The 20,046-nt window shown below is 45.1% G+C and overlaps 1 protein-coding gene and 1 long non-coding RNA gene across 9 annotated transcripts in view; one reads left to right on the plus strand and one right to left on the minus strand.

Annotated features, from left to right (window-relative positions):
• The window catches only part of AK8 (adenylate kinase 8), a 157,701-nt gene that overhangs the window by 96,228 nt on the left and 41,427 nt on the right, over positions 1-20,046 (minus strand). For all 8 annotated transcript variants that reach the window (XM_054520770.2, XM_054520773.2, XM_054520768.2 and 5 more), the window contains 4 exons: positions 11,773-11,854; positions 11,155-11,226; positions 10,003-10,203; positions 6,375-6,506 (listed from right to left, as the gene is read on the minus strand). In XM_054520770.2, the coding sequence (XP_054376745.2) occupies positions 6,375-6,506; positions 10,003-10,203; positions 11,155-11,226; positions 11,773-11,854 (487 nt within the window). The remainder of the gene's footprint in view (positions 1-6,374; positions 6,507-10,002; positions 10,204-11,154; positions 11,227-11,772; positions 11,855-20,046) is intronic.
• LOC129048036 (uncharacterized) lies at positions 175-6,829 on the plus strand. The gene is made up of 3 exons (XR_008510036.2): positions 175-273; positions 1,712-1,846; positions 6,621-6,829. It is a non-coding gene; the product is annotated as an uncharacterized LOC129048036 (long non-coding RNA).

The raw sequence follows: 20,046 nt of genomic DNA on the forward strand, positions 1-20,046 counted from the left end.
TGTTTTATTTGGTCCTCACAATAACCTGTTGTTTCTTAGGTAAAGACACTGAGGCTCAAAGAGATGAAATAACCTGTGTTAGGTCACAGAGCCATTAAGGGGCAGAGCTGGGGTCCAAACCCAGGCCTGTGTGACATCAAACCCATGCTTAGCTTCCAGTTCCAGCCACGAAGGAGTAACAGGTATCATCTTTAACTTCTCTTAGAGAAAGCTGTGAAACTGAACAAAATCTATGAAGCAATTCTTTAGAGTCATTGGACAACAGAGGGACAGGTATGTAATCCTTGAGAGGCAGGAAACACACAAGATGAGTCCCATATTCATCCTGGATTTCTACCTATGGGCACTTCTCAAATCATGGCACACGAGAAGTGGAGCCCAAACAGATCAGCAGTCTCACTGGGTGGAAGCAACAAAGACTGGAGCTCTGAGACAGCCAGAATTTGTAGAACAGGGTAAGGCAGAGGAGGCAGCTGTGCACAGAAGGAGTTCCAGAAATCTCATAGGGGTTCACTGAGCCTTTGGCCAATATGAAGCCGCACATGTGCAGGGTGAGACTCCAGAGGCCTGGTAGAGAAAAGCTACTGGGAAGCTGTGAACTGAATGGAAATTCACACAGGGCTAGGATATGCTGGCATTCTGACAACCAAAGTGAGAGACCTTGCTGAACACCCCGGACATTCAGCTGAGATTCCAGAAAGGGCAGACCTTAGCTGCAGGGATACTCTAGCCCTAGAATAAGAACACTCTAGTCCCACTTAACAAAGCCTGAAAATAAGCTTCAATGGGATGGAGTTAATCCTCCAAACTCAATACTCTTAAAGCAGAATGATGACACAATCCAGACCTTCAAAAATGTGAGAAACACAATGTCTAGCATTTAATCAAAAGCTCCTTGACATGCAAAAAAGCAGGAAAATGTGACTCCTATGAGGAGAGAAAACAGGCCACAGAATCAGATCAGGGGATGACACAGATGTCAGAATCAGCACACCAGGACTTTAAAACAGCTATTATGAGTATACTTAAAACCTTAAAGGAAAAGATAGTTAAAATGAGTGAACAGATGGAGAATCTCAGCAGAGAAAGGAAAACTGTGAAAAAGAACCAGATGGAAATTCTGGACCTGGAAAATACAGTATCTTAAATGAAACAAATCACTAGGTGTGCCGCTATCAGTGAATTTAAAGACAGGAACAGAGCAATAGGAAGTAGCCAAACTGCAGCAAAGAGGGGGATGGGAAAGGACTGGAAGAAAAGAACCAAATCTAGGAGACATGGAGGACAATACCAGACAGTCTAACATATGTGGAACTGTAGTTCCAGAAAGAAGAGAGGCAGGCAGAAAAAAGATTTCAGAAGATAATGACAGGAGAATTTCAAAATTTGATTAAAAATTTCAACCCACACACCCAAGAATCTCTGAGATCCAAGCAGAACAAACACAAAGTAAGTCACACCTCGATACATCATAGTCAAATTGCTGAAAGCTAAAGAGAAAATATTAACAGCAGCTGAGGGCAGGGGGAGTGCTTCATATGTAGGGCAACAATGGTAAAAATAACCTCTGAGATCTCATCAGAAGAAGTGCAAGCCAGAAGACAATAGAATGACATCTTTAAAGTGTTAAGAGAAAGAAACTGTCAACATAGATTTCTATATGCAGCCAAAACATCCTTCAAAAATGAAGATGAAATCATGTCATTTTCAGGCGTATGAAAGCTGAGAAAATTTGTCACCAGCACGCTTTCACTACAAGAGATGTTAAAGGAAGTTCTTCAGGCTGAGAGAAAATGATACCAGATGGAAATCTGGATCTAAACCAAGGAGTGAAGAGTACTAATAGGTGGGTACATATAAAAGTCTTTCCCCCCTTATATCTTCACTTCTTTAAAAGATGAATGACTATTTAAAACAAAAATAATTACAATATATTGTAGGGTTTATAACATACGCAGAAGTAAAATGTATGTCAACTGTAAAGAAGTAAGGTAAATGGAAAAATCTACTGCTGCAAGGCTCTGATATCATACATGGTGAGGTGTAATATTCACTCAAAATAGGCTGTGACAAGCAAAAGATGCATATTTAATCCCTAGAGCAACCACTAACAAAATAAAGCAAAAAGATATGGCTAAAAAGGAAATAGAAGAAAGAAAATGGATTACTAAAAAATATTTGGTTAATCCAAAAGATGGCAGGAAAGGAGGAACAAAGAACAGATGACACAAGTAGCAAACAAAACAAAACAAAAAAACAGGCCAGGCGTGAGGGCTCATGCCTGTAACTTCAGTGGGAGGCCGAGGTGGGAGGTTCACTTGAGCCCAGGAGTTTGAAGGTGCAATGAGCTATGATTGCACCACTGTACTCCAGCCAGGGCAACAGAGCAAGACCCCATCTCTTAAAAAAAAAAAAAAGTGAGACCCAACTATATGCTGTTTACAAGACACATATTTAGACTATAAGACACAGATAGTTTAAAAGAAAAAGAATAGAAGGTATATTATACAGACACGAATCATAAGAAAGTCAGAGAAACTTCATTAACATCAGACAAAGTAGACTTCAAGAAAATGAGTATTGCTAGAGAGGAAAAGCAACATTTCCTAGCAATAAAAGGGTCATTTCACCAATACAATATAACTATCCTTACTGTATACAGTCAGCCCTCCGTATCCATAGTTTCTACACTCATGGATTCAATCAACCACAGATTGAAAATATTTGGGGTAAAAATTACATCTGCACTGAACATGTAGTCTTTTTTCCTTGTCAGTATTCCCTAAACAATACAGTATAACAACTGTTGCACAGCATTTACATTATATTAGGTATTATAAGTAATCTAGAGATGATTTAAAGTGTATAGGAGAATGTACGTAGGTTATATGCAAATACTATGCCATTTTGTATCAGAGACTTGAACATCCTCGGATTTCGGTATCCAAGGGAGGTCCTGGAACCAATCCCCCATGGATACTGAGGTGTGACAGTATGCACTTAATAACAAATTACATGAAGCAAAAACTTGCAGAGAACAGACAAATCCACAATTCAGAGTTGGGAGATTTTTTAAGTGTTGGGCCGGATGATTGTAAAAAATTAAAAATAAAAGAGTTGGGAGAGTTTAACACACCTCTCTCAATAACTGACATAATAAGTAGAGTGAGAATCATTAAGGACATAGATGAATTTCAAAATTTGATTAAAAATTTCAAACATCTTATCCTAATCGACATTATAGAACACTATATCCAACAATGCAGAATACCTATTTTTTAAGTACACTTGGAATTCACCAGTATAGACCATATATGCAAATTTCAAAAGATCAAAATCACATAGGGTATGTTCTTTTACCACAATAGAATTAAATTAGAAATCAAGAATATAAAGCAATCAGGAAAATCCCCAAATATGTGGGAATTAAGCAAAGTGTATTCTAAATAGTACACAAGTCAAAAAAGAAACCAGAGGCTGAGGTGGGAGGATTGCTTCAGGCCAAGAATTTGAGACCAGACTGGGCAACATAGAGAGATTCCCGTCTTTACAAAAAAAAATTAGCTGAGCATGGCGGCATACACCTGTAGTCCCAGCTACTTGGGAGGCTGAGGCGGGAGGATCACTTGAGTTGGAGGCTGCAGTGAGCCATGACTGCACCACTGCATTCCAGCCTGGGTGACAGAGCAAGACCCAAAAAAAAAAAAAAAAAAAAAGGAAGGAAGGAAGGAAAGAATTCATGCTCACTGTAAAAAAAAAAAAAAAAAGATCTGAATTGTATAATACACAGCTCTGCTGAGATAAGCAGTTTGGTGTATGGATATTTCTTCACGTTTTTTCTGAGCATAAACTAACACGCTTTTTTGAACAAAAATGAGGTCACCCCCTGGATACTGCTGAGCAAATTGTTTTCTGCCCCTCCCTTATTTAGCCATGTATCAACGACATCAAATCACTTTACAGGTTTATTTTTAACAGCTGCCTCGCAATCCATTACATGGGTTTATCAAAACTTATTTCACAAACCTGCTTATTAACAGAGTTAGAGGTTGCCTCTGTTTCTTATTATGCTTCTGCCACATCTCTCGCTGCATATCTGAGTGCTGGAGCAGAATAAACTCCTAGGAGTTAAATCCCAGGGTCACAGGGTTTGCGCAGTTAGTGCTTTAACCAACAGTGGCTTTCGCCTTTCAGAAAGTCGTGTCCATATATACTCCCACCTAAGTGGGGTCTTCTGATGAACTTTGTGGGAGTGAGTGTGGGGCTGTTTGTGTGTCTGTTTTTGTTGGTTTGGAGATATTTTCCTTTGGCTGAGAGATTCACAGATGTGAAGATTAGAACCAGGCGAATGGATGGCCACAGACTAGCAGACAGCGCCTGGAGCTCTCGGTTCGGACAGGCATTTGCAGAGAAATCTCAAGGCTACCTGCCTTAGGTCCCTTAAATGGGTTTACTTAAAGCTCATGACATCTTGTATTTATCAAGAACACCTTTGAGAAATGTGAACTTTCTGAGGTAGTCTCCAAATGCTTAATTACCTAAAAAAGCCCCATCATGGCTCTTAGGTAACAAGCAAAAACCATGATGAGCTTTTCTATTTTCATTTTTGGAAAAGTCTAGGCGGGTAATTTCATCTCTTCATGATTGGTGTGTTGAACGCAATTTAAATAAAAAAAAAACCTTTTATTGAATGAGAGTGTCTGCATCATAAAACAGAGCACCGAGACAATTATTTCCATAAAGCCCTGCACTGCATTAAAGTATTGCTGCTGTGTTTTCAGACCCTCCCTCCACCGCAAGTGCCCCTCCACGTTCACTCTGTCCCTTCCCGTAACGATGTGGGCACACGCTTACGTAAGCAAGTGGTGCCGCCACAGGTAGACTGCTGGTCATCGGAACAAAGAAGCCATCCCTAAAACTGCTGGAAATTTCGTCTTATAATTCTCTTAAGAGGAACAATCAAAAGGAGAAGGAATTATTGAAATAATTTATTTTTAAAAATGGACTCAAGGAAAAGCATTTTTTATTCTAAATGTCCTGGTTAATTTTCCATAGTAATCAAATTTGCAGAATAATTTTTCAGGTCTCTATCTTCATTTTAGGGGTGTGACTTTTGTCATGGATTCCTTGCTGGTCTCAGTGGCTTTAGAATTGTAAGCTGGAGGAGGCCTAACTGAGAAGCATTTTTATTCAAAACTTGATCCTTCTGAGGTGGTATATACGTATATTTGTATGTATATACATATATACGTATATTTGTATGTATATGCAAATATATATACATGTATATGTATATTTGTATGTATATACATATATACGTATATACGTATATTTGTATGTATATACATATATACATATATATGTATATTTGTATGTGTGTACAAACATATATACATATATACGTATATTTGTATGTACATATATATACGTATATTTGTATGTACATACATATATATACGTATATTTGTATGTATATACAAATATATATACGTATATGTGTATGCATACACAAATATACGTACAAATGTACAAAAAGTACATATATTTGTACATATATTTGTGTGTGTCCATATATTTGTTTGTATTCCCTCTCTATATTCATATGATATGCCTGTATAATTTGGGAGGGTTGTATGCATATGCATATATTTGGGGGTGCAGGTCTCGTTTCCTTAGTAAATACAGTAGAGGCTACTTAGGCTTGCGGAGCATGGTGTGCGTGGGGGCAGTGCTTTTAACTCCCTTCAACCTGGCAGTGTGTCTCTGCTACAGTTTCTTCCTCATTCCCACCCCTTTATCCTCCTGAACAGAAGCTGGCATCCAAGACCACCTGGGACCACCCCGGGAAAGACCTGGAGAGCTGATTTCAATATTTTCTCTCTTCCTGGTAAAATATTTATTGAAACTGTGCAGAGCGAGAAGTCTTCCTCTGGTTCAGAAATTGTCTGCCCGTAAACACACTGACCTGGGTTGGGGGCGCCAAACGAAACCGGAGAAAATAAATAAACAGCACATTCCTACTATGCAGGAGCCGAGGCTTCAGGGGAGATGGCAGGGGTGAGATGGGAGCCACCCCTGGTGTACAGCACAGACAAACCCCCCGCTCCAAAGGATATATAAAACGATGACTGTCTCTTTGGGCTGTGGACATGTTTTTAGTGGTTAATGTTTTTACAGCAATATTCTTCGGGAGGAAAAAAATTCCTGCAAAGGTTGACTAACAGAAAATGGTTAAGAACAAACAGCCAGAAAGAGAAGTGATACTGACTCTTCCCCGCCATGCCACCCCCGATGAAATGAGAGCTGGGTAGCAGCGGCAAGAGGCAGGGAAAGGCCTCCTCGAAGCTGAGCAGCCCAGTGCCTGGGGCACTCACCGTTGACAAGCCTGTATTTCTGGGCCAGGAGGGCGGCCTGCAGACTTTTCCCACTGCCCACAGGCCCGAGCAGCAGCACCCTCGGGGTGAACGGGGCATTAGTACGATGGTTGCTTTGGACATAGGTCAGAGCTGGAAAGAGAGGATATGAGGATAATAAACCCAGGTCCTAGAGAACAGGAAACCCGCTTGCAGCTCCTCTGCTTTGACTCTTTTAACGACAGTAACTCTTTTTCTCTTTCACAGCACCATGGAAGCCCTCTGTGCCTCTGGCGAAGAGGCAGGGAAAAGAATTACGTGGCAGGCCTGGGCACCAAGGCAGGGAACGAGTAGTGAAGTCCACAGAAGCCACCCTGGAGCACCGCCCTGGATTCCTCTCAACACAGGCGTCTAAACACGTGCAGGTGTCTGCATTTCCTTCCAGGCTGAACTAGGGCTGGCTGTGTTGCAGTTGGGAGGCTGGTCCCAGGACATGATAGCACTCTCTATAGGGCTGGTGGCTTTTCCTACTGAATCAGGCTGAGCCTCCCAACCGGAAGCCCCAGAACTAGGCTGGTCTCCTAGAAGTGCACGCTGGCTTTCTGCTAGGTGCACCTGAATGTCAGACACAGGCTTTGATAAACGCATCCAGCCACACGGGGGCCCAGTGCCCAGGGACTTATAAAGGACTCGAATTGGTGGAGAGTAATTTGTGCAGCTGCACTCTGGTGACACCAACTTTGTTGTGACTCTCCAAAGAGGTAGTGATCAAATAGGTCACAGGAGTGGCCAGATGTAGCTGCACGGCCCTGGCCTGTGGTGTGCCCCTGGCATTTGGTGAACAAAGAAGTGAGGAGATGGGGTGAGTGTCTCCAACGAGGCCACCTGCACCATGGGCGGCACTGGATGCCAAGAAGCCGCAGGGCAAAGCTACTGAACATCAAACCAGGTCACCTCCCGCTGGAGTTCAGAAGCAGGGAGCAGTGAGAAAAGGCTAATGAGGCTGTAAAGACAGCATTTCGGGCACCGGAGGCAGGGGAGATGCCCACAGATGAGGCACGGACCTGTGCCAGCCCCCACCCCAGCATTCAAAACAGGGTATCCTTCCCCAGGGAGACCTTCCCCCTCCTGCCAAGGCCCCAGACTGTCCTGTGCAAAGTCAGCCAGGGGTGGCCCCGTTACACCTTCCTGCCAGTCTGCCTTTGCCAATGTGCCTTGCAGTAGATGCTGTGCTGGATGAGGGGCCAGGCCATCGTGCCTCCTTCAGGAACATGCCACCCAGGAACCAGGCAGGTTCCTCATCCTCAGCACTACTGACATTTGGGGCCAGAAGATTCTTTGTTGCGGGGCTGTTCTGGGCACTGCAGGATGTTGAGAAGCATCCCTGGCCTCTACCCACTAGGTGCCAGTAGCACAACCGCAAGGTATGACAACCGAAAAACCTTTACAGACATTGCCAAATGTCCCCGGGGGTGCGGTGGGGGCAAAACTGCCCCTGATTGTGAACCACTGGGACATGTTCATTGTGAAAATCCTGAACTCTCAAATCTTTGCAGGACTTTTAAATTGGAAGGGTCATTAGAGATGCACGGTCCCCTCTTTTTAGAAGGCACAGATGAGTTAGAATGGACTTTTTTCCAGGTTGTGATCAGCATCATCAATGGCATGTACTAATTGCTACGACAAATACTCTATAGGCACCATCTCTTTTGTTTGGCCCAACAATCCCATGAGGGTTGCGTTATTCATGTCACATTTTACAGATGAGCCAATTAGGCTGAGACTTGGCAGAGCTGGGGCAACTCTCCCAAACCTCCCGCCATGGGCACCATTCCTCCACTGAGAGAAGCCCAAAGGAAGCTACTCAGGCAAGGCTCTCTTTATTCTCAGACCTTCCATAATCCCGTGCATCCGAAAAGCACGAATACTACAGGCAAAGCAGCCTGCTTACAAATGATGCTTAATTTACAGTAAATAACTAAGTTAATTAGAAGTAATGATTCCCCAGACAGTCTCAACATCTAATTATTCTTTTTAAAAATATGTGGTTGCTGGATGCACTGCAGAGAGATTAAAAAAACAACACAGAGAGAATTCTGTGTTCCAATTTTCAATTTATCTCTCTGCATTATTAATTAATAATAATTAATATTCAGACACTCACATTTTTATTTACAATTCCAGGCATGAATTCTTTATGAACGATCATATGAACTTTTAAATTTAATTAAGTAATTTGGAAGTAATTAATGTGTAAATTCAGAATCATGGCATAAGATAAATGTTGTGGTTGTTTATCTTAAGAGTGCAGTGTTTGTTACTAAAGACCCTTCCGAGATGCAAAATCACTGGAAAATTATAAGCCATCATAAGCCTGGCATTTCTTCTTTAAGTAGCGACATTTTCTACTAACCCACCCGTTGGCTGATTGCCCCCTTCAGAGGGCGAGGCTGTTCAATCCATGCCGGCAAACACCACATCTCCGAGCTCAGTGTAGCAATGAGGTTTATGCATCGAGTCTACCAGCAGGAGAAAGTGCTGGGAGAGTCAGCAGGGAAGGGCTTGAGGGAGCTCAAAACCACCTCCCCAGCAAAACAGAACTTTTCTTGGAGAGATTCAAGAGAATATACCAAAAAAAGGACTTTGTAAACTGTCAAGTGTCTCAAATATCTGTGATGTTCCCATTGTAAACGCTTCATTTACCCAACACTGTGTGGAAGGGGATAACTGGATTTTGAGATGACTGAAGTTCAGCAAGACTTTTGAAAAGGCGAATACAGCTGTTTGGGGGATAGAATTACTCTGCCTTGCCCTTGCCTTTTTGGGCAGGGTGTTGAACAATGATAGGAGCTATGATGTCTGATGTTTATTGAGGCTTTTCTCTGCACCAGAACTGGGCTTGTGGCTGTGGACACATGATTTGGAGAATCCCATTTAATCCTCACCTACGCCTGGGAGGAGGGCACAAGTTTTGTTCCTGTTTCAGGGATGCCAAAACTAGGGCTCCGAGGAGTTAGGAGAATTGCCAAAGGCTGCACAGCTGGGCTGCGTCGGGGCTGAGATTTGAACACGTTGCTCAGCTCAGCCGTCCCCCCACCTCGCACAGGCTGCCCGCAGTGGCTCCTGAGCTGCTGTGAACATCGGCCATTGCTGTGGACAGCAACGCAGTGCCGGGCACGGGGCCATGTATCTCCATCCTAAATGAAGCATACCACCTGTGTTGTGTGTGTGTGTGTTTTGTTGTGTTGTATGTGGTGGTGGTGGTTTTGTTTTTGTCTTATCTTTATATATTTTTTCTTTCCTCTCCCTCAAGGTCAGGCTCAAACTTCTTGCTACCATGTCCCTCCCACCCCATCCCTTGCCTCTCCTCCTCCCAACCCCCACCACCACCAAATCTGCTGTGGGCCAGAGATGTGACCACGTCTGAGTGTGGGACATTAGCCCAGGGTCTCCAAGTGGGGTGCCCCCGGGGGCTCTGCACACATGCATTTCTGGGCAGGGAACCCAGGTCATCTATGTCTTGACTCCCAGGGTCCCAAGCATGTCCCAGACACTGGCCACTACCAGAATAAGGGACAAAGTGGTAGAAGGCACAGCGAGCCCAGCCCTTGGCCGCCTGTCCAGGGTGGGGCTGCCTGCTTGTGTTTACCCTGGTAGAAGACGTCTACACATGGCTGGTCAGCACTGATGACTTTGAGGATTTTGGGGTAGGAGGGAATGACCCTGACGATGTTCCTATGATACTCCAGCAGTTTCTGAGCCGTCTCCAGCTCTGAGATGTCCTCTGGCGCCATGAGACGGTTCTGGATTTCAGATTCGGGTGGCCAGTCAAAGGTGGTGTGATAAATCTCTGCAAGGAGAGAGGTGCACAGTTAGAAATGGCCATGCAGGGGCCCTGTGGGCACTGCTATGCCTGGCTGGGGTGCTTGCTGTCCTGGAGGCCAGGCCCTACAAATTCCTGGGGTGTGGCTGACCACGGCAGGACACCGTTGCTCAACACCAGCACTTCAGCTACTCTGAGCCTGCTCTTAACTAGTATTCTTGTTACAAGAACTGGACCCAGGGCAAGGGCTGCCGTGAACTTCTGAGCACTTACTCTGTGCCAGGCACTCTGACAGGCACCTGCAGACTCCCATTTCATCCTCACAGCCATCCCATCACCCATTAGGTTGGTATTTTCATCCCCAAGTACAGATAAGAAAACTGAGTCTCAGGTATCCCATGTCTACAGCCAGAAAGGGGCAGAGTTAGGGATCCACAAACCCAGGTCTATCTGCCACCACAGCCTGAGGCCCGGATGATCAAGGGCAGTCCCGTCTCCCCCCATCCTCCCACCAGCCCCTTGCTGAACTGCCTGGTCTTCAAGGCCCAGTTCAAGGGTCCCGTCCCCTGCAACACCTGCCAATTCTCCCAGGTAATGCTCATGCCTCTCTCTCCTGTATACATACCAAAGAATGAGGGGTGTCGGGGGGGCACATAATTTGTCCCAGGGAGAGGCAGACATGTCTCCTGGCTCCTGTGTGGGTGCCAAGCCCAGGTGCCCGGCATGACCCCCCACACTCTGTTCTGGTTCTGCCACAAGAAAGTCTCCTCCTTTAGCCTGAACAGGCCTCCCTTTCCTCATCTACCAGAATGTACCCTTGCCAGTGTCTTCCAGCTCAGAGCCCAGCCTGTAGCCGCCTTCCTCGTGCCCCTCTGTGGGTGCCCAGAGCAGAATGCAAGCTCAGGAAATGGTAGACGGCTGTCATCACCATGGACTCTGAAACCCCATGGGGCTGGGTGGGGGTGGCTGTAGCCATACCTCCAGTTTGAGGGTCGATTCTCTTCCCCAAGTTTCTCTCGATCAGGACCGTGTCTGGAGCACTCAGCATGACTGGGCAGAGAAGAAAAGGAGCAAAACTAGGCATGTCGGGCAGCAGGTGCCACACATTTGAATATCACAGACCAATACTTGCTTTAGGTTTTTTGCTTTCCTGTATAATGACATTAAAACAACAATCATCTCCCATCCCCATGAATTCCTAAGAGAAAGGTCTTCTCGCACCCAAACACAAAGAGCATAACATCGGGACAGAGCACGGCCCATGATGGAAAGTTCTGCCCGTTAACAATTTCCCTCGTCACAGATAACGCCACGATGGGCATCTCTGCGCGCACTGAACGCTTGCATAGCATTCTAGTTGATTTCCTTCCTGATACAAGGAATCGCCAGGCTGAAAGCAAAACCCCACTTTTCTTAAGAACCAGCCCTGAATATATGTAGCTCTGTGAAAGATTCAACTGTGCTGTCCTCTTCCTTGCTGAGTCTTGGACGGTGCCTGGGCTGAGGTCGGCAGCAGGCGGTATGAGCGGGGCGCTCACTGGCCACCCCTTGGGGCTGCAGCTCTGGTGGGTGGGGGGACCCTTGGGAGCTACTCACTGACGTGTCTGGGGGCGATCCCCAGGGTCTGGATCCTCAGAGCCTGCTCACGCGTCTCGGGGATGCCATCCAGAATCCAGCCCTAGACAGAAGATTCCGAGAGATGCTCATCTGTTTTGAGTTTTAGATTTTTTGGAATTATTTTAAAAGGAATATAATAGCTTTATAGAAAGACTAGAACTTTTAAGACAAAAAAAATGTTTCTGATAGCTACCTCACCCTTCTTTAAAAACTGCTTTGTAATATATTATTATATTCCCTTCCAAATCATATCTTGGTGATTATAATCATAACATATATATTTTACATCTTGATTTTTTTTTTTTTTTGAGATGGAGTTTCACTCTTGTTGCCCAAGCTGGAGTGCAATGGCACAATCTCGGCTCACTGCAACCTCCGCCTCCTGGGTTCAAGCAATTCTCCTGCCTCAGCCTCCCAAGTAGCTGGGATTACAGGCGTGTGCCACCATGCCAACACGCCTGGCTAATTTTTTGTATTTTTAGTAGACACAGAGTTTCACCATGTTAGCCAGGCTGGTCTCAAACTCTTGACCTCAGGTGATCTGTCCACCTTGGCCTCCCAAAGTGCTGGGATTACAGGCGTGAGCCACTGCGCCCGGCCTACATCTAGATTTTTTCTACCACACAATAGCGACCACAAGCATCTCTTCATATCTGCACGGCTCCTCATTGTCCACATTATCAACAGCTGTGCAATGTCCCACCAAGAGAATGTACACGGCCACTTAACTATGCCCACAAATGAACATTTCAACTGCGAGCAGTGTTCACTATCATAAATAATACCTCGATGAACATCTTTGTGCATCTAGTGCTTTCCACATTTTGGATAATTTCCTAAAGAGAGTTTCTGAGAGATTCCTGAGACCAGGGTGAAAACAAAACCCCGCTTTTGTTTTTATTTTCTGCCCCATATAGCTGCAGGAACACCCCACTTTTCTTAAAAACAAACCCTGGACGATGATTCCGGTTTCTGCTCTGCGGCTAACTTGTTATAGGATTGAAATTCCTCACCCATCAGCCCCCTCTTGGTACAGTTAGGGAACTGGTTTAGAGGTTTATTTTTACTATTTATTTATAGAGATAGAGTCTTGCTACATTGCCTAGGCTGGTCTTGAACTCCTGGGCTCAAGCAATCCTCCTGCCTCAGCCTCCCTAGTGCTGGGATTACTGGCGTGAGCCACTGTGCCCGGCCTTTACTAACTCTTCAAATCCGATTGTGAAAGTAATATACAATCATTGTATTTTACACTGTGTGGAAAATATTGAAAAGCTGAAATAATAATGAGTCACTGGTAACACCTCAGACCCAAACAAGCCACTGTCAACGTTCTGGTATATCTCCTTCCAAGCAGCAAGTGCAGATACCTTTTTTCCTGGCGGCTGGGGGTTGTGGGGAGGGGAATCACACTGTACACACTGTTTGGTAATCGTTCTTTTCTAGCAAAAATATTTCATGAACGTTTTCCCATGTCACAAAGTGCTCCTTGCATAGAAGTTTTCACAGCTGCCTGGTATTGTATGAATTGACCTGATGTTAACTGATCCCATATTGTTGCTCATATTGCTCAGTTTGATTCCAGTTTTCCACCATTATAAACAATGTTGTATATGCATCTCAATGCCTATCAAACATCCTCAGATAAATTTCTAAAAGTTGATACCTTCTTTTATGACTTTTGATACATTTTGCCACACCGCTCTACAAAATGGCCCACCAGTTTTTGAATCCAATGGCAAAGCATCTGTTTCCTTGCATCTCTGCCAATGCTGGGCATCATCTAGGGGAAAAAAATCTGTCCAGCAAAATACAGTATACCACTGCTGCTTTAATTTACATTTCTTTGATCATTAATGAGGTTCAGTATTTTTTTCCATATGTTTGTTAGCTATTTGGATTTTTTTTTCTTTTCCAAAATGTCCATTTGTGTCATCTATCTACTTTCCCCTTGGGGTTTCATCCTTTTATTTATTGACAACAGCTCTTTACATATTAAGAACGTTAACTCATTTTGGCAAACACTACCAGAAACCCTTTGAGGCAAACTATGTTGCCAATATTTTCAGCAGTTTGTCTTGCAGCCTTTTCATTTTGTGTGTGGTGTTGCTTTTAACACACCAGTTTGTGGCCAAATCAATCGCTGCTTTCGTCTTTAGATTCTGGCATTGTGCAGATGCATAAAACACCCTCCCCCCTGCAAAAGCTGATACATATTCACTTGCCTTTAAATTGTGTTCTTGCGTTTTTACTCTTTACATGTACATAGTAACGATTCGTGTAATAGGGCTGCATTCCAGTGTGCAAGTGATATAGGGCTGTGATCTACTCCGTTTCCTTGTAGCTCACCACCTGTTCCAAACTCACCCACAATACAGCCTATCTTTTCCCCTCGGAGGACACTTTTATCACAGTCTAAATGCTGATACGACATTGGCTCTGGCCTCTTTCTGCCTGTAGATTGTTAAATTCTTTTTATTTAACTGTTTAAATCGTTGTTTTATAAGTTATCATAATGTCTAGTAAAATACGCTTTCCCTTCTTTTTTTTTTTCAAAGCAAGATCTTTCAGGTAAACATTAAAAATATTTTGTCAAGTTCCCAAACAGAAATTCCACTAGGATTTTGGAACAACATTAAATGTGTAGATCAATTCACGACAAATTGACATTTTTACACTGTCAAGTCAATGCATTATCATCTCATGTGCTTAAGTTGTTTTTTTATGTCCCTCAGCAATGTTCACATTAAAGAATTTCTAAAGTCCTTTCAAGTCCCGTGAGTCTAGAGTTACACACACACACACACACACACACACACACAATGTAATGCTTTAGACTTGATGTCCAGGTAAATTAGTAAAGGGAGCTTTGGAAGAGACTGAAAGAAAGCAGCGAATTGCTTCAAGTCTCCATTTTGTAGGAAGCAGGGTCAGGCAACTGGGAGTCAACGCTGGGAGCCCCCGCTTGCTGTAGAGCCCTCCCTCTCAGCCACTGTGAGACTCAGTTGCTCTAAGGTCACAGGATGGACTGACATGGACGGACTCAGCCTCCAGGTCACTCACGTCCACACCATCTGATCGACAGACACAGTGTGGGCGATGGTAAGAGATGTCTTTCTTTAAAAACAAACCAAAAGGTGGTCTGGGTGCAGTGGCTCATGCCTGAAATCCCAGCACTTTAGGAGGCCAAGGTAGGAGGATCGCTGGAGGCCAGGAATTTCAAACCAGCCTGGGCAACATAGTGAGACCCTCCCACTCTACCAAAAAAGATTTTTAAAAATTAGCCAGGTGCGTTGGTGCACACCTGTAGTCCCAGCTACTTGGGAGGCTGAGGCAGAAAGAGCCCCTTAGCCCAGGAATTTGAGGCTGCAGTGAGCTATGATCGTGCTATTGCACTCCAGCCTGGGTGACACAGTGAGACCTTGTCTCTGGGAAAAAAAAAAAAAAAAAAAAAAAAAAAGCCTGCATTTCTTCAATATTAAAATATTTAGGTTCCAGTAGCCTCCACTGACAGTTAAAAAAAAAAAAAAAAAAAAAAGCTAAACAAATTTACAGCCTAAAGACTGTTGGAAAAATCCAGCAAGCTTTCATTAATTTCTTGAATTATACAGGAAGACTCACAGCCACGGAACCCCTGGTTTCTAGAACTAATGAAGCAAAAGTGCAAAAACAATTTTTAACAGTCTTTTGCTCCCTCAAGTCCTTGTTATAGCCAGCCAAGCGCCGGGCTGCAGCTCTTAGAAAGAGCAAACATCTACAGACGTGAGCAACACCAGCAGAATCAGGAGTCGCAGCGTCTGAGAGCTCCCTCACAGTTCTGGAAGCCGAACCAATATTTTCTGAACTTTAGCTAAATTCATACCCCCTTATTTTTCCTTTATTTGGACAGGGAGGAATTGTGAGCCCATTGATTGCTGCTTCTAGTACAAGGGCTGGTAATTCTGTTTTGAGTCCCTTTTTGAAGCTGGAAGGTTGGAACTCCGTCTTTGCTCAGCACTGAGAAAGGCCTCTGCTTTTAATATTGCATTACTGAGCAATCATTATAATCTCACCCATAAATTTGCAGCAGATATCAGTATGTGGTCCAAAGCTTTTAGAACTATTCAGGGGAACAGCTCTCACTGACTTTTCACTGGAGAAAGCGGGACTTCCAATTACACAGGAAAAGTGCAGCAAAATGAGGAACATCTCCCTAATTAGCCTGGCCTCACTGGAATGTCATTCTGGTGCAGATGTGAAAATCCAAAAGGAAGAAGGTGGGGGGCTCTGGAGTGAGCCCTAGGCCACCAGCTCTCCAGGTCTGCTCTGAGTTGCGGAAATGGTACGATCACCTGGGGACTAAGAAACAAGGTCCCCGAGGAAGCCCTCGAGCAGCACCCAGGCCCCATTAGAGCCGCCCCCCACTGTACGAAGAAGGCAGCCATGGAGGCTCTTCCTCCCTGCGCCAGCCCACGCTGGTCCACACTGGTCCACCTGGAAGGGAGGGCGCCTTGACCAAACCTCTGTTGAAGGTGGGTCTGTCCTACGGCATCCTCAAGATGAAAGCTGCAGGCTTGGTGCTCAGAAAAGATCTTCTTTCCCAGAGCTCTTGCGTTTAAAGAGGTTATTTGCCTAGCTGCAAAATGGGCGGCACGTTCACAGGGAAGCCGCAATTTTGGCTGGGAGGGCTTTAATGGCTACAAATTCTGGCAAAGCAAGAAGTCATAAATCAGTAAATAGCACCCGACAACTGCCATGATGGGACATTAAGACGTTTCCAACAAGCCTGTGTTGTGAGGTTCGCGGGTCTCACGTCCAGGAGTGGCTGGATATGGAGGTATCAGTCAATCCCTAATTAGAATACATTATCCATCTTCCTGACACTTCAGTGAAATGTCTATTCCACTCTGAGCTGCAGCTTTGTTCAGAGCAGGTTAATTGATATTCTGATGCCTTCGCTCACCGTACCCCCGTGGCTTGGTTCTGTTTTATCACACATCAAAAAGGCCGTATGCTCAGGGCACTCCAGGCACCAGTGCAGAGCTGGAGGTCTGCACAGCTGCGAGGGGTATGGTATCACAGGAGGGACAAGCACTGAGCAGATGTCACAGATGAAAAAAAAGCAAAGAAAAGAAGCCAGCCAGCCTGGGGAACTTGGCGAGGCCCAGCAGAGTGCGGCCTGATGCGGTACGAGCCGTCCGGCTTTGTGCGAACACTGGCCTCTTTTGCCCTCCTGACTATTATTAAAGCACAATTAGCAACTTCACATGGGAAGGCTCTGTTGCCCTCTGGGCCTCTGCCTTTTTGATGCGTTGCCTTTCCGCTCCTCCCCTCTCCTCCCAGGACCAGAGCGTGGGGCTCCCTCGGTGTTTTCCCCAGTCCTGCCCCTGATCTGGCTCCCAGCTCCGACTGCAGACTCCACTGGAGGCATTCCCTGGAGCTGCATGCTCAATCTCTGCAGTCCCAAGGAGGCAAGCTGAGGCTGAAGACTTGGACTCGATAAATCAGTTTCGCTCAGCTCCAAGTCTGAACCAGGGCAAGCCTCACAAGAGGCACCGCAGGCCCAACGTTGCCTAATGAAATACTATGTGGTTTCCCAACATAGAGGAGAGAGATTCTGTCAGCCAGGAAGGAAATGCATCTTAAAAGATCCAGTTTGGGACAGTGATACGTTCTAAAGCCAATCGGTGAGAACAATGAGACTACTTTGATGAACATAAAAAAAGTTGACATCACACTGTCCCAGGAGCAGTTACTTTGGTTTATACAAAAACACAAAAACCTTAGCCTGCCACAGAACCCCAGGATGCCTTCCATATTCAACTCACCTGAAAGATGACTAGCAAGAATTTTTATCTCAAAGCTGAATCCCAAACAATATGCAACCCCTGCTAGCACTGAACATGGAATGCATTGAACACAGAACGTTAGTATTCCACATTCCACATGTATGACTGTAGCAGGAACCCGTTACCCCTTCACTTGCTCTGATTCCTCCACCTGATCAAGGTGAGGTGTGCCCAGGGCTTTGCCTGACCTTTTTCTGGGCAGCCTAACAGTGATTATGCTCTTACAACGCCGAAATATGCAGGAGTGATTTTTCTAAACAAACAGAGTTGAATTCCACCCTTGATAATCAATGATACATGCGTGGTATTTTTATACAAACGTGCAGATGCAGGGATATCACTACTCCTAGATGTGCAGCCTACAGGCCAATGATCTCTAGGGTATGAAAACCTGGTAAAGTCCAAATGCAGGCATTCAAGAGGCACCTTTTCTTTTTTTTTTTTGAGACGGAGTCCCACTCTGTCGCCCAGGCTGCTGGAGTGCAACGGCATGATCTCGGCTCACTGTGACCTTCACCTCCCGGGTTCAAGTGATTCTCCTGCCTCAGCCTCCCAAGTAGCTGGGACTACAGGTGCCTGCCACTACACCCAGCTAATGTTTTATATTTTTTAGTAGAGACGGGGTTTCACCGTGTTAGCCAGGATGGTCTCGATCTCCTGACCTCATGATCCACCCGCCTCAGCTGCCCAAAGTGCTGGGATTACAGGCATGAGCCACTGCGCCTGGCCTCAAGAGGGTTTTTATTAGTTCCTAAATAGTTTAAAAAATTTTAAATCAAATTCATATCAAATGTCTATGGTGCCCCTGAAGCCACTCCATGGAAGGAGACACAGTTTGAAAAACAAATTGTTCTGTCCCCAGATGGACCAGTCTACCCCAGCTCTGAGGTTGGCCCCAAGATAGCCCCCTACAGAGATAACTCACTTTGGAGGTTCACATTTAGTTCTCCAAGTCAGACATAATGTGCTTTAGATGAAAGTGACAGACACGGATAACCCAGCATCCAGGGCCCATTCCCCTCAAACACTTTAGACCATGTCTGTGGTGTAGATCCACCTCTCTAGAAACAAGATCAGCCCTGGAAAGTATCAGTTTATTGTGACAGCGGAAAGCAGTGGCTTTGGAACCAGATGACCTGTGCCACAGCCAGTGTGTGACTTTCACACCAGTCACTTCATCCCCTCTGGCCTCAATCTCCTCTGCACAATGTGAATAATCAAAATCTAGCTCACGGTTGATGAAATAATTAAACGAGGATTATAAACAAACAGGCCTGGCACCGTGGCTCATGCCCATAATCCCAGCACTTTAGGAGGCCAAGATGGGAGGACTGCTTGAGGCCAGGAGTTCTAGACTAGCCTGGACAACACAGCGAGACCCTGCTTCTACAAAAAAATAAAAAATTAGGCCAGGTGCGGTGGCTCACACCTGTAATCCCAGCACTTTGGGAGGCCGAGGTGGGTGGATCACCTGAGGTTGAGAGTTCGAGACCAGCCTGATCAACATGGAGAAACCCCGTCTCTACTAAAAATACAAAATTAGCCGGGCATGGTGGCACATGCCTGTAATCCCAGCTACTCGGGAGGCTGAGGCAGGAGACTCACTTGAACCTGGGAGGTGGAGGTTGCAGTGAGCCGAGATCGCACCATTGTACTCCAGCCTGGGCAACAAGAGCAAAACTCCATCTCAAAAAAAAAAAAAAAGTTAGCCAGGCATGGTGACATGCACCTGTAGTCCCAGCTTCTCGGGAGGCTGAGGTGGAAGGATCACTTGAGTCCGGGAGTTCGAGGCTGCAGGGAGCTATAATTGTGCCACTGCACTCCAGCCTGGGTGACAGAGTGGGACCCATCTCTGAAAAAACAAACAACAAAACAAGTGTAGTGTCTAGCAACAAAGAAATGACCCAAAGTTAACTAGTTTTATCACTACAATTTTGAGAAAAGTGAACGATCTTCTTTTTCTCTACCTACTTCCAAGGAGTCCCACTTAAGTTTGTAGAACTTAATATAAAAAAAATTGTTTGAAAAGGCAAATCTCTGGGATACAGGAGCAACTGGCATTCCAGATATGAACTGAGGGAAGATCTTTAATTAAGGAGGACTTGGGGCAGACACATTTCTCTTTTTTTGAAACTAGGGTCTCGCTATATTGCCCAGGCTGCTCTCAAACTTCTGGCCTCAAGTCATCCTCCTGCTTTGGCCTCCCAGAGTGCTGGGATTACAGGTGCGCCACCACACCCAGCTGGGAGAGACACATTTTAATTAGAATGTGGGGGTTTAGTGAGTTGACAGCTACTGTGGATTCGCCCCAAGGTGGGCTCACGCCATTTGCCATCACTTGGCCAGCTGCCCTCCCTGAGGGGAGTTTGCTCGTCCTCTGGAAGCCCACATGACTGTTTCCTTATCTGTATAACAGGAATGATGCTAC

Source organism: Pongo abelii, chromosome 13 (genome assembly GCF_028885655.2).
Source record: "Pongo abelii isolate AG06213 chromosome 13, NHGRI_mPonAbe1-v2.0_pri, whole genome shotgun sequence".
NCBI lineage: Eukaryota > Metazoa > Chordata > Mammalia > Primates > Hominidae > Pongo > Pongo abelii.